General features: G+C 49.0%; 1 protein-coding gene across 1 annotated transcript; it reads left to right on the top strand.

The window, feature by feature from the left end:
• Positions 1-273: 273 nt before the first annotated feature.
• On the top strand, positions 274-11,767 carry CCT8 (chaperonin containing TCP1, subunit 8 (theta)). The gene is made up of 14 exons (XM_005861727.2): positions 274-389; positions 1,014-1,093; positions 3,366-3,515; positions 3,983-4,163; positions 4,255-4,316; positions 5,423-5,560; positions 6,474-6,652; positions 7,258-7,324; positions 7,399-7,486; positions 7,568-7,683; positions 8,035-8,106; positions 8,183-8,347; positions 8,545-8,664; positions 11,562-11,767. Exons 2-14 carry the CDS (start codon positions 1,016-1,018, stop codon positions 11,637-11,639), a joined length of 1,494 nt encoding a protein of 497 aa, XP_005861789.1. The 5' UTR covers positions 274-389; positions 1,014-1,015; the 3' UTR covers positions 11,640-11,767.
• The last annotated feature ends 154 nt before the right edge of the window (positions 11,768-11,921 follow it).

The raw sequence follows: 11,921 nt of genomic DNA, 5'->3' as shown, positions 1-11,921 counted from the left end.
GCCCCGACACAGCAGCTGCTCCTCCCCTGCCCCCTGGACGGTGCTTCCACCTGGAGGAGCCCGCGGCCTTCCCTGCAGAGGGAGGTGGAGACCCTCCCGGGTCCCTGCTGGCCGCGTTCCATCCATCCGTGACGCTGGCGGGGCCTCTGCCTCACGAACACCGGGCACCGGGCTCTGACGCCTGCGTCGCGTCGCCTGGTGGTCAGCACGGTCCCGGGGCTGTGCTGTCACTCTCGATCCCACTGTCCCTGGGAAGGCACATTCCTGTTTGGTGTTCTAACCAGAAGGTCTGTCCCAGCATTTCTCAGGGTTGGAAGAGGCCGTGTACAGGAACATCCAGGCCTGCAAGGAGCTCGCCCAGACCACTCGCACAGCGTACGGACCGAACGGTAATCTATCTCCAAGTTCTGCTGTCGGACAGCACAGGGCTCCACGGCCCCTCTGCTCGCTGGAGAGCGGCCTACAGGGCGGCTTGGACGTTACCTCAGTCCAGCGACACCACTCGGGTTCCAGTGTTAAATCAGCAGCTCAGGTCGCCTGTAGGAAAGTAGGGATCAGACATTCCTTTCTGTCCTCGGGAGACGATAGGAAACTGTGGCTCTGACTGTTAGGCAGGAGCTCACGTTCAGTGTTACAGGTGCCCAGCATTTCACACCGACATTGTGACTTAAGGGAGAAGGTCTCTGGCCTCCTGCCATCAACCGAATCTAGTTAATGCAGATGAATAAGCAGAGAACTAACATACTTTTAAGTAGATCCTTCTGTGTATATTAGTATGATTTATATTTATTGATCAAAACGGAGACGAGATTGGCATCGTCCCAAGTAAACTGGGGAGATGTGAGGGGAGGCATGACCTGGGTGTGCGTTGGGGGCCATGGGAGAGTTGGAGTGGGGTGGGTTCTTCCAGTTGTTTAAGAAATGCATGGAAACAGATTTTTAACTAGAGTTTCCTGGGTATTTGGAGAAGGATTTGAATGGTTATGGACTTGTTTTTCTAACTTAACTTTCAGGAATGAACAAAATGGTTATCAACCACCTGGAGAAGCTGTTTGTGACAAATGATGCGGCGACTATTTTAAGAGAGCTGGAAGTAAGTTGCTTCCTTTAAAAAGCCAAGAACTGTGTTGGTAATTCGAAGGTTAAGTAGATCTTAACCTGGAAGAAACCTCATTTCAGCCCTGGCGGGTCCGGCTCGGTCCGGTTGGTTGGACCTGGTACCATGCACCAGAAGGTCTTGGGTTTGGTCCCCTGTCGGGTGCTTTTGGAAGGAAACCGATCAGCCCTGGCCTTCGGACTGAAGGGTCCTGGGTTCAGTTCTGGTCCGGAGCACGTACCTTGGTTGCAGGCTCGGTCCCCATCCCTGGTCAGGGCACATGCAGGAGGCAACCAATCAGTGTTTCTCTCTCTCCCCCTCCCTTCCACTCTCTCCAATCAGTGGAGCCCAGCTGGTGTGCTCAGTGGTTGAGCCTCAGCCTCTGAACCCAGGGGTCAGCATTCGATTCCTCATCAGGGCACAGGCTGGTTTTTCGGGCTTGATCCCCGGTGGGGGGTGTGCAGGAGGCAGCCAGTCAATCCATGGTTCTCTCTCATCGTGGATGTTCCTATCCCTTCCTCCCTCTGAAATCAGTGAAGACATTTGTTTTCTAATTTTAAGTAAATGGAAAAATATCCCCAGGTGAGGATTAACAAGAACAACGAGTAGGTTTGCTAAGCACACAGATGGCTGTGCTGTCTGGTCTGAAGTGTGTGGCACTGAAGTGGCTTATCCGAGGCAGGGACAGCTGATGCTCAAAGCAGCGGCTTTAAGAAAAGACCATTTGTTTGGCTTTGTGACAGTGAAACGGCGCTGTTCTGACGGCACAGTCGGTAGCAGAGATACGGCCGCAGGTTATTGGGACAGTCAGCACTTGTCCCCGCCTGTCCCAGAGGCCCCGTGACCCTCCGCAAATGCTCCTGAACTTGGCTCTTAAGCCGCATAACTTAGTTCTTTTATTTTTTTATTTTATTTTTTAAAATATATTTTGTTGATTTTTTACAGAGAGGAAGGGAGAGGGATAGAGAGTTAGAAACATCGATCAGCTGCCTCCTGCACACCCCCTACTGGGGATGTGCCTGCAATCAAGGTACATGCCCTTAACCGGAATCAAACCCGGGACCCTTCAGTCCGCAGACTGATGCTCTATCCACTGAGCCAAACCGGTTAGGGCAACTTAGTCCTTTTAAATGAAACCCTATAGGCATGTAAACATTTCTCTCACTTATTAAATAATATATTCTTAATGTACTGAATAAAACAAATTTAATTGCACAAGATGCTGGAGGGACTTGTCATTGTGAGTGTCGTGGGCGGTGCTGTTCTCGGAGTCGCTTGGTTGTGGTGGGGATACAATCCTCATGATGTGATCATAGTACTGACTTTTTAGTTTTCTCACCGTCAGTTGGTACCCCTTTCTCATTTTTTTAAAAATATATTTTATTGATTTTTCACAGAGAGGAAGTGAAGGGGATAGAGAGTTAGAAACATTGATGAGAGAGAAACCGATCGATCAGCTGCCTCTTGCATGCCCCCGACTGGGGATGTGCCCGCAACCAAGGTACATGCCCTTGGCCGGAATCGAACCCGGGACCGTTCAGCCCGCAGGGCGACCCTCTATCCACTGAGCCAAACCGGTCAGGGCCCTTTCTCATTTCTAAAAAAGCATCTGAATCCTAAGGGGGAAAATCACTTAAAATCTTGGTATACTTTTTTGGAAGAAACATTTTCTATTCCCCTTTTTCAAATCACAATTGATTCCCTTACATTAAGAATAAACACAGAAAGTGAGACTCATGCCCCACTTAAATGATACCTGTTTTAGCTCTCATAAAGCTTTTTTAAAAGGCCTAGAACTAGTGGTGGGAGTTACAGTGGGGCCTTGACTTACGAGTTTAATTTGTTTGAGACCAAGCTCGTTAACTCAAATTGCTCTGTCAACTCAATGCAAAAAATCGGCCGAGAGACAGCTGGTATCTCAAAAAACTCGTTAGTCGGGACACTCGTAAGTTAAGGCCCCACTGTACTTTGTTTTTAATTGAGTGAACATACAATGACGCTCTGACCTGGTGTGTGGAGATGGACGTGCTGGCGACTGCAGGTGAAAAGCATACACACTGAGGTCATTCCCCTTCACAGTGACCACGTGTGGCCAGGAAGCAGGGGTGCCTGGTTGTCCCCTCGTGACCACACCGTTGGTCTGTGCGGTGGAGTCACTGGCCCCTGGGAGATCGGAGTTGACTGAAGAAGAAGAAATGGGAATGAGTGGCTGTATTGCTTTAAATATCCGGTGCCTTAACTTGCTCTTAAACTCAACCCCCTCCACCAGGTACAGCATCCTGCTGCCAAAATGATCGTGATGGCCTCGCACATGCAAGAGCAAGAGGTTGGAGACGGCACCAACTTCGTGCTGGTGTTTGCTGGCGCTCTGCTGGAGCTGGCTGAGGAGCTCCTGAGGATCGGCCTGTCGGTCTCTGAGGCAAGCGTTGACTTTAGTGTCCTAGTTAGTGTGTGTGTGCTCACGTGTGTGCATGTGTGTGCTCATGCATGCACACCCCCACTGCTTCCAAGAGCCATCCTCAGAGCCCCAGCGAGCGTGAGTCTTCCCTCTGCCAGTGCTGTGGACCGGCTCTGCAGGCCCCGCCCCGTCTGCACCAGAGCCTACCTGTGAGGCTAATAAAATGACCCCAGTCCATTTCAGGAGAAGGGGGTGAGGCCTCAGGCAAATGTTGCTCGAGACCTTGTAGCTAATAAGTGGTGGTTAGGATTCAGATGTGGCCTCTCGCCCACGGCTGTCCTAACTCGTAGGCTCTGCCATGACTGTTGTTCTGGACGTGTGCTGTGTTATTTCATATTGAAAATGAATCCGTGTTCATGGGGTCGCCATAACATGCTGCTTTGTCAAAAGTATGTCTTTGAGAACGGTTTTTGCCTTTCACACGTCAGGTCATCGAAGGCTATGAAATCGCCTGCAGGAAAGCCCACGAGATTCTTCCCAGTTTGGTTTGTTGTTCTGCAAAAAACCTCCGGGATGTTGATGAAGTGGCGTCTCTTCTCCACACGTCCATCATGAGCAAGCAGTACGGCAACGAAGCCTTTCTGGCCAAGCTCATTGCTCAGGCCTGTGGTGAGTCAAGATCCAACATCCCTTGTCTGACGGGCGGAGCTGCTTCCTCGCTGTCCCCGTGCAGCTCCTCATGCCTCCTCTTTCTCAACAGTGTCCATCTTTCCTGAGTCGGGCCATTTCAACGTGGATAACATCAGAGTTTGTAAGATTCTGGTAAGTTTAGAAAATGCACTTGACATGACCTAGATAAGTTACTTGTTTTGGGGAGAAAAATTGTGTTAATCTACACCTAAACCTTGCCTTGGGTTTTGGCACTTATGATTGATTCATTTATTTTAATCCTCACCCGAGGATATTTTGAGTGTAATGACACTTCTTCATTCCCATTTCTTCTTCATCAGTCAACTCCCATTGGTTTTTAGAAAGAGTGGAAGGGAGAGGGAAAGACAGAGAGAAACATTGATGTGAGAGAAACATCAATTGTTTGCCTCCTGCACATGCCCTGACCAGGGCCCAGGCTGGGGAGGAACCTGCAACCGAGGTACATGCCCTTGACCGGAATGTAACCCAGGACCCTTCGGTCCACAGGCCGACGCTCTATTCACTGAGCCAAGCTGGTTAGGGCTAAAGTTGTCATTCTTCCATGATAGCTTGAAGGGTGAGAGCGTGCATAGCAAAACACTGATCTTCATATTCTTTGGATGTGCTGCATTAGAGCCGCAAGCTTGGGCAGTTTTGTTTGGGATGGAAGTTGTCCTTTGCTCTGCAATAATAACTTTAATGTTAGCATTGAAATAAGCCTGTATTTTTCATAAAAATGTCTGATTGGTATATTAAAACCAGAATTCGTGGTTTTGCACATTGCCATATGACTGTTGATATAGCGGAAGTTTAGCCTCCACAAGCACACGTGCCCGCTCTGTGTGTGTGAAGGTGCCCAGGCTGTTTTCTGACTCCATGCAGTGCCCCCTCACTATTCAGTGGTGAACTTGGGAGATCTGAAACGATGCTTGTTCTCTGTTCTGCCCCAGTACTGAGTGTGCCTGTCCCTCGGCACCCAGTACTGGGGTGGGGGTGGACGATGGCGGGGGGAGGGGGGGTGGTGGATGGATGGATGGATGAGAACAGTTTTCTGTCTTTGGCGCCTCCCACTGTACTGAAGGCCCTCTCTCCTCCCCCATATCGGTGGCCCCTTCCCACCCATTCCCCAGGGTCAGCGCTGCTGTCTGTCGCTGGTGAAGGGGTATTGTTGGTAACTGCAGACAGCACAGCCCGGGTGCTGCTTGTGAGCTCACTGTGGCCTTGGTGTCGCTCCTCAGGGCGCGGGCGTCGGTTCCTCTTCAGTCCTGCACGGCATGGTCTTCAAGAAGGAAGCGGAAGGGGACGTGAGCTCCGTCAAAGACGCGAAGATAGCTGTGTACTCGTGTCCCTTCGACGGCATGATAACCGAGACCAAGGTACCAGCACCGGGAGGGAGACCGGGGCTGCCCGCTCAGGCGGCTACAGGATTCTCTGTTCTAGGGGCGGTTTGCTCTTAACCGGTGAATACTGTGTAATCATTGGAAACTCAGGTCATGTCTGGTTTTTAAAGCCGGGTTTATATTTGAATATCTAATTCCAATACTGAATATTGAGTGTGAGTCTTTACACAGTGGTGTGGTTTCTGTTGTGATAAAGATGGCCCTTGACCGTTATAGGAGTCGCACACTCAGCAGTAGAGTGCCCATGGGGAATCCCAGTGCTGTGTGCTGTTCATTCGTGTTTTAAAAGGCGATGTTGGGCTTCGGTAGCATCCTAAGAAAAACATGCTGATGTAATTAAAATTATACGTTTGTGTTTTTTTAAATACATGTTACGTCAAGTTTGAAGTTTATGGGTCACTGCTGGCTTCATCCCGAGATTGTTGAAACCGAGTTGTTGATGGGCTCAGAAGTGTGACAGGTTTGGGTGGGGAGTGGTCATCAGTCCACATTCTTATAAAAACGTCTGCTCGGTACAGAAAAGCCTATCGTTGTCATTTTGCACGTGGCAGATGATTGTTGGTGTAATGGAAGAACCACATTGTTACCTAGGTAACTATTTGTCAAAATCCGACGCCAGGACCCTTGCCCAACAAAACATCGAACGTGCGGTGTTTCCAGCCTTTCCGCCAAGGTGCCTGTCAGGGAGCAGGTGTCCATTTTGGAACGGGGGAGGCAGGGAACAAGCTGGGTGTCTATTGTAAAGGTTTCGTATTCTGCTTCGTAATACACTCAGGTGGATTTTCATGTTTTTCCCAAATCTTTATGTCTTCAGTAGAATGCTATCTTCTGACTTTGAACATCAAAGCCATGAGATGGTTTTAAAGAGAGTTCCTCCTTGTGTTGCTAGGGAACAGTGCTGATAAAGACTGCTGAGGAGCTGATGAATTTCAGTAAGGGAGAAGAAAACCTTATGGACGCACAAGTCAAAGCTATCGCTGACACCGGTGCGAACGTCATCGTCACGGGCGGCAAGGTGGCGGACATGGCTCTCCATTACGCAAACAAGTACAACGTCATGCTGGTGAGGTGAGGGCTGCTTCCTTCTGCTCACCTCTGTTAAAGGGCTTGTTGATGGTGCGGCACTATCAAATTCAGCACACCTGACGGCTGTTTGAAAAAGGGAAGCGTAAGGTATTCGATCAAAGAGCAAAAGAACTAACTGAATCTTGGGTTGTCATTTGAAGAGAGGGAGGGAAGGCGTTCCTGGCAGAGGCCTGGCACAGTCACCAGAGTGTGGGGTCAGGACATGAGGCACTGGACAGGTCCTCTACCATCGCCCCCTCTTCTCGTACTTGAGCTAATGAGCAGATAAATCCCTGCTCTCTTCCCTGCATGTGGCTGCCACAGGAAAGCAGATGTTTTCTACGTACCCTCATGTTTTACAACTGACCCCTCAATGTCGACGGGGACTTGAAGCTCCCTCTTCTAGAATAATGCGTGACCCGCGCCGTCCCTACCCCCACCCCCAACCTGGGCTCACCGTGCAATCCAAACCTTTTCTGAGCTTGAACCTTCAAAAATGTGTGGCATGGGGACCAGTGTACAGTTTCCTGCTTAATCTCTGCATTTTTTTCTAGCTGTTGGAATCAAAGCTTCTATTAAGGTCTTTGTTTTGGGGTTTTGTTTTTAAGGCTGAACTCAAAGTGGGACCTCCGGCGGCTGTGTAAGACTGTTGGTGCTACAGCTCTGCCTAGGCTGGTAAGCATTTTGGACACATTAACAAACGGCCAAGCCTATTGGTTATTGTTGTTACAACGGTCGCTTTCTTCCAGACTCCTCCTGTGGCTGAAGAAATGGGGCATTGTGACAGTGTTTCCCTCTCAGAAGTGGGGGACACCCAGGTGGTGGTCTTCAAGCACGGTAGGTGGGGGGGCGCAGGTGCCCGCAGCCCGGGAGCTCGTGCTCTTCACTCCTCCCCAAATGTCTGCACTTGACCCACAGAAAAGGAGGACGGGGCCATCTCCACCATCGTGCTCCGAGGCTCCACGGACAACCTGATGGACGACGTGGAGAGGGCGGTCGATGACGCTGTGAACACTTTCAAAGTCCTCACCAGGGTCAGTCCCGAGGCGTCGAGGTGGCGCTCGCTGCAGGGCTCAGGCGCAGTGCAGACTCCTGAGCGCGGGGCGGCCTTCCCGGGGCGCTGGTGGGAAGCAGAGCCCTGTCCTACCTGAGATCGTGAGCTGTTCTCGAAGGGATGGTTGTGGTGGTTCCTTCACAGGCACAGCTCTTAGGCTCCCATTCATGCTTTCTCCCTCGTCATGTACCCGACACCCAGAGCTCTACATCTGGGTCACAGTTGTGCTTAGAGAGTGAGGAACAGGTCCTGACCAGCAGGCCCTGGGTGGAGCACGGGAACCGAGCACAGAAAACAAAACTGCTCATTGACATTTTTCTACATGTTACAGGATAAACGTCTTGTGCCTGGAGGTGGAGCAACAGAAATCGAGTTAGCCAAGCAGATCACGTCCTACGGAGAGGTATAGCTTTCTCGGGTGCAGTGGCTTTCCTCCTGTGATTTGAACAAATACATTAACAAGCTTGTTTCTGCTGCAGACGTGTCCTGGGCTTGAACAGTACGCCATCAAGAAGTTTGCGGAGGCGTTTGAAGCTATTCCCCGGGCACTGTCAGAAAACTCGGGGGTTAAAGCCAACGAAGTCATCTCCAAGCTCTATGCAGTGCATCAGGAAGGAAACAAAAACGTTGGATTAGATATTGAGGTATTTGGACAAAACACTGTGAACTTGATTTTGTGAATGCGAAACCTGCAAGTAGAAATACTTGTGTAAAAGGAAAAGGGATGGGAACTTACTGTCTTGCTTTATTAGTAATCTTCTATAGGGTGTGTAGGGTGGCACTTTTGTCCTGTAAACATTTCCACATAAAGAACCTAAAGGGAGAACTGCTCTGCCCACAGGCTGAAGTCCCTGCCGTGAAGGACATGCTGGAGGCTGGTGTCCTGGACACGTACCTGGGGAAGTACTGGGCCATCAAACTGGCCACCAACGCCGCCGTCACGGTGCTCAGAGTGGATCAGGTGAGGGGAGGGGGGTTCTGATCTTTAGAAAAACTAATACTCGTGGGGCTCAATAGTGTGTTTTCATGGAACCAGGCCGAGCACAGTTCTCTTTCTGCTCACAGGAGTGGCCTTCATCTTCGCCTGACAGGTGTAGGAGGGCCAGCAACGGTGTCTTTATTCTTTATTTTTCCCCTCAAGTATGTTTTTTTTTATTGATTTTAGAGAGAGGAAGGGAGAGAGTAATAGAAACATCAATGATGAGAGAAAATCGACTGCCTCCTGCACGCCCCCTACTGGGGATTGCGCCCCCAATCCGAGCATGTGCCCTGCCCGGGAATCGAACTGTGACCTCCTGGTTCATAGATCGATAATCAACCACTGAACCTTGCCGGCCGGGCCAGTGTCTTTAAACTGATCTGGTTTATAGTCATCGTTTTCAGGCCCTTTGTAAAATAGCACAGAGAGGAAGTTCAGGGCGACGTTGGTGAGGAATGAGGCGGGACAGAGGGCAGACACTGCAGGTCACCAGCTTACAGGGAATTCATGAGACAGTAGGAGCTGGGTGCTTAACTTTCCTACTGTGACAAATTATGTGTAGGGGTAGGACTAAAAGATTTTTAAGATATTAAAAATCATAGTATTTCTCCGCTTTTAAAAAAAATTTGTGGTAACGACTACTGGGTTCAGAGACAAACCTGAATTCATAATTTTTCAAGGTGTTTGCTAGTAAACTTAATGAAATATATTTTTCTACAAAATTCTAGAAGTGATTCTAAGCAATGAAGTATACGTACTTCATAGAACCTTGTAATTTGTGGGAGCACAGTATCAATCCATTAAGTGAAAGTTACGTCAAATTAATCTTGTGAGAAGCAAGTGGGGTGGGAACTAGACACCTGAACACGGGGACCAGTTGGTGATGTTGACAGGAATACAGATGGCAGCTCAGTGCCAGAGAGCACGTTGCCCATCACAAGATGAGCAAAATGCAGCTGGGCTTTGTGTGGTAGATTTATTAGTTGGGCGTTGTTACATTGATGTATTGGGTAGTTTTCATTGAAAATATGTATTTTCCAGTTTTTAAGTAAACATAGTGGAAGCCTGAGGAAATGCTTGTTCTGAAAGTTAGCATGTGGCCAAGAATGAAAACTGTCCAGAGTAGAAGGGGACAGGAGATGGGAGCAGATACTCTGACAGGCAGTTCCTTAACTCAGACCCTTTGTGAATGTCAGCTCTCCCAGCGAGACAGTGGCTGCAGTCGCCGAGGGCCTCGGTCACAAAGGTGCTTTGGGTCTTGGGTTTAAACAGGAGCCTGGGCTTCTTGAGTTCGTTGTTGTCTGCCTGGTCTGCACTTGGGAAAACAGGTGCCGACCACCCTCTGACCACATTCACCAGTGTGTGTTGCTGCCATGAATTTGTACCTAATTTTGCGAAGCGTATATTGTGGGACAGGACTTGGAAATCAGTTGTAAGTGTTGCATAATGTAGAAGGGATGGATTGACCTTTGTCAAATAGCAGTCCACAAATCAGCATCACCTAAAACTTGTAAAAATTCAAATTTTGGGGCCCAACCCAGACTCACTGAATCAGAAACTCTGGAAGGAGGCCCAGCAATGTGTTTTAAAGAAGCCGTGCAGGTGGTTACGAGGCCCCGAAAGTTTGAGAACTGGTCTAGGTACTGTTTAAGAAATCAAGCTACACTTAGATTCTGAAATGATAATGCCTTTAGTTCAATCTGAACTTACTTCAGTTTGTAAAGTAGTATTCTAGGAATTTAAGGCTCATATTTCTTATGGAAGCTTCTGAAAAGAGGTGTGGAACCAATCGGGTAAGGGGGTGGTATTGTGCTTTAAACAGAAGCCAAACCCAGAAACATTTCTTAATATAAATTTGGGAAGCAATACTGTTTCTAGTTTTGAGATTCAGAAAGTATGAGTTGGAGAGTTCTATTCTGAGGAAACCCAACTAATTTAATTTTAGACTCTCCCAAATTGATTTCAGCCCTAAACTGTCACCTCCCTGCTCCCTTTTTTCCAAACAAATCCTCCTAGATAATAAAAGGGTAATATGCAAATCGACCAAACAGCAGAAGGATGGGTCACTATGATGCGCACTGACCACCAGGGGGCAGATGCTCATTGCAGGAGCTGCCCCCTGGTGGTCAGTGCAGTCTCACAGGGGGAGCCCCACTCGGCCACAAGCTGGGCTGAGGACTCTGCGGCAGCACCAAGGATGTCCGACTGCAGCTTAGGCCCGCGCTCCCCTTCAGTTTGACATCCCCCGAAGGCTCCCAGTGTTGGGCCTCTAGTCCTTTGGTGATGCTGGATGACTGTACTTGGGGAATGCTGGGCTAGCACATTGTAGATGAAGCAGAGGCTTCTGGTGTGTGCTTTTAACTTACCACGGAACTGGATGGGTGAACTTGGTTCATGCCACACGCTTCCTGCCGCTGGAGTGGTTCTCGGGTGCACGACTAGAAATTTTCAGTGTTGAACTTATTAGATTTTAATGGCAAAACTGGCAGGTGGACCTAAAGTTCCTAAACCTCAAGGAAATTGTGATGAAGATGGTTGGCAAGACAACACTCGTGTATAAATAGCAAATCGGGTGCCATGTTGATTGGTTCACGCTGGTGGTACGGTGGTACGTGGCAGTCTTTCTCGGCTCCATGGGTGTTGACCTGCAGGTCTTGGAGGGAATGAGCGCCCTTCCCTAATGGGTGTGGGTTTTGTTGCTGTTAATGTTGAGGAAAGCAGGGAACTCTGCTGAGTGCTGAATTTCATGTGCACTGTAAAACCCATGGCTTATGTCTAGATGATTGCTTAATCTTCAGTCAGGCCAATAAAAACGTGATCTTTTTTCCTCCTTCTAAAGGTTGAGTTTGTAAGTATGTTCTTGTTGTTTTGTGTTGCAGATCATCATGGCAAAACCAGCCGGTGGGCCCAAGCCTCCCACTGGGAAGAAAGACTGGGATGACGACCAAAATGACTGAGTGGGTTAATTTTTGCTGTAGTAGTAGTTGTAGTGAACTAGGAATTGCCTGGCGTTTTTCTTAAGTTAAGAAGTGTTGTGTTTGTGTCCTTGGCTGGACAATGCAGTAAAGGTGTTGTTACTATCAAACCCTCGTTTCTGTTGACCACTGTCCCTGGATCTAAGACGACTCGACCTGGTTCATGCAACTGGCTGTGGGAGTGATCAGGGGCCTCTTTCCAGTGTGTGCCTGGCCTCTTGGTGCATGAGTTGTATCGAACACGGCTGTGCTCGTGTACTCAGA

Source organism: Myotis brandtii, unplaced genomic scaffold, assembly GCF_000412655.1.
Source record: "Myotis brandtii unplaced genomic scaffold, ASM41265v1 scaffold1557, whole genome shotgun sequence".
Classification (NCBI taxonomy): Eukaryota; Metazoa; Chordata; class Mammalia; order Chiroptera; family Vespertilionidae; genus Myotis; species Myotis brandtii.
Note: the sequence above shows the minus strand (reverse complement) of the source record. Positions and strands in the feature narration are given on the sequence as shown.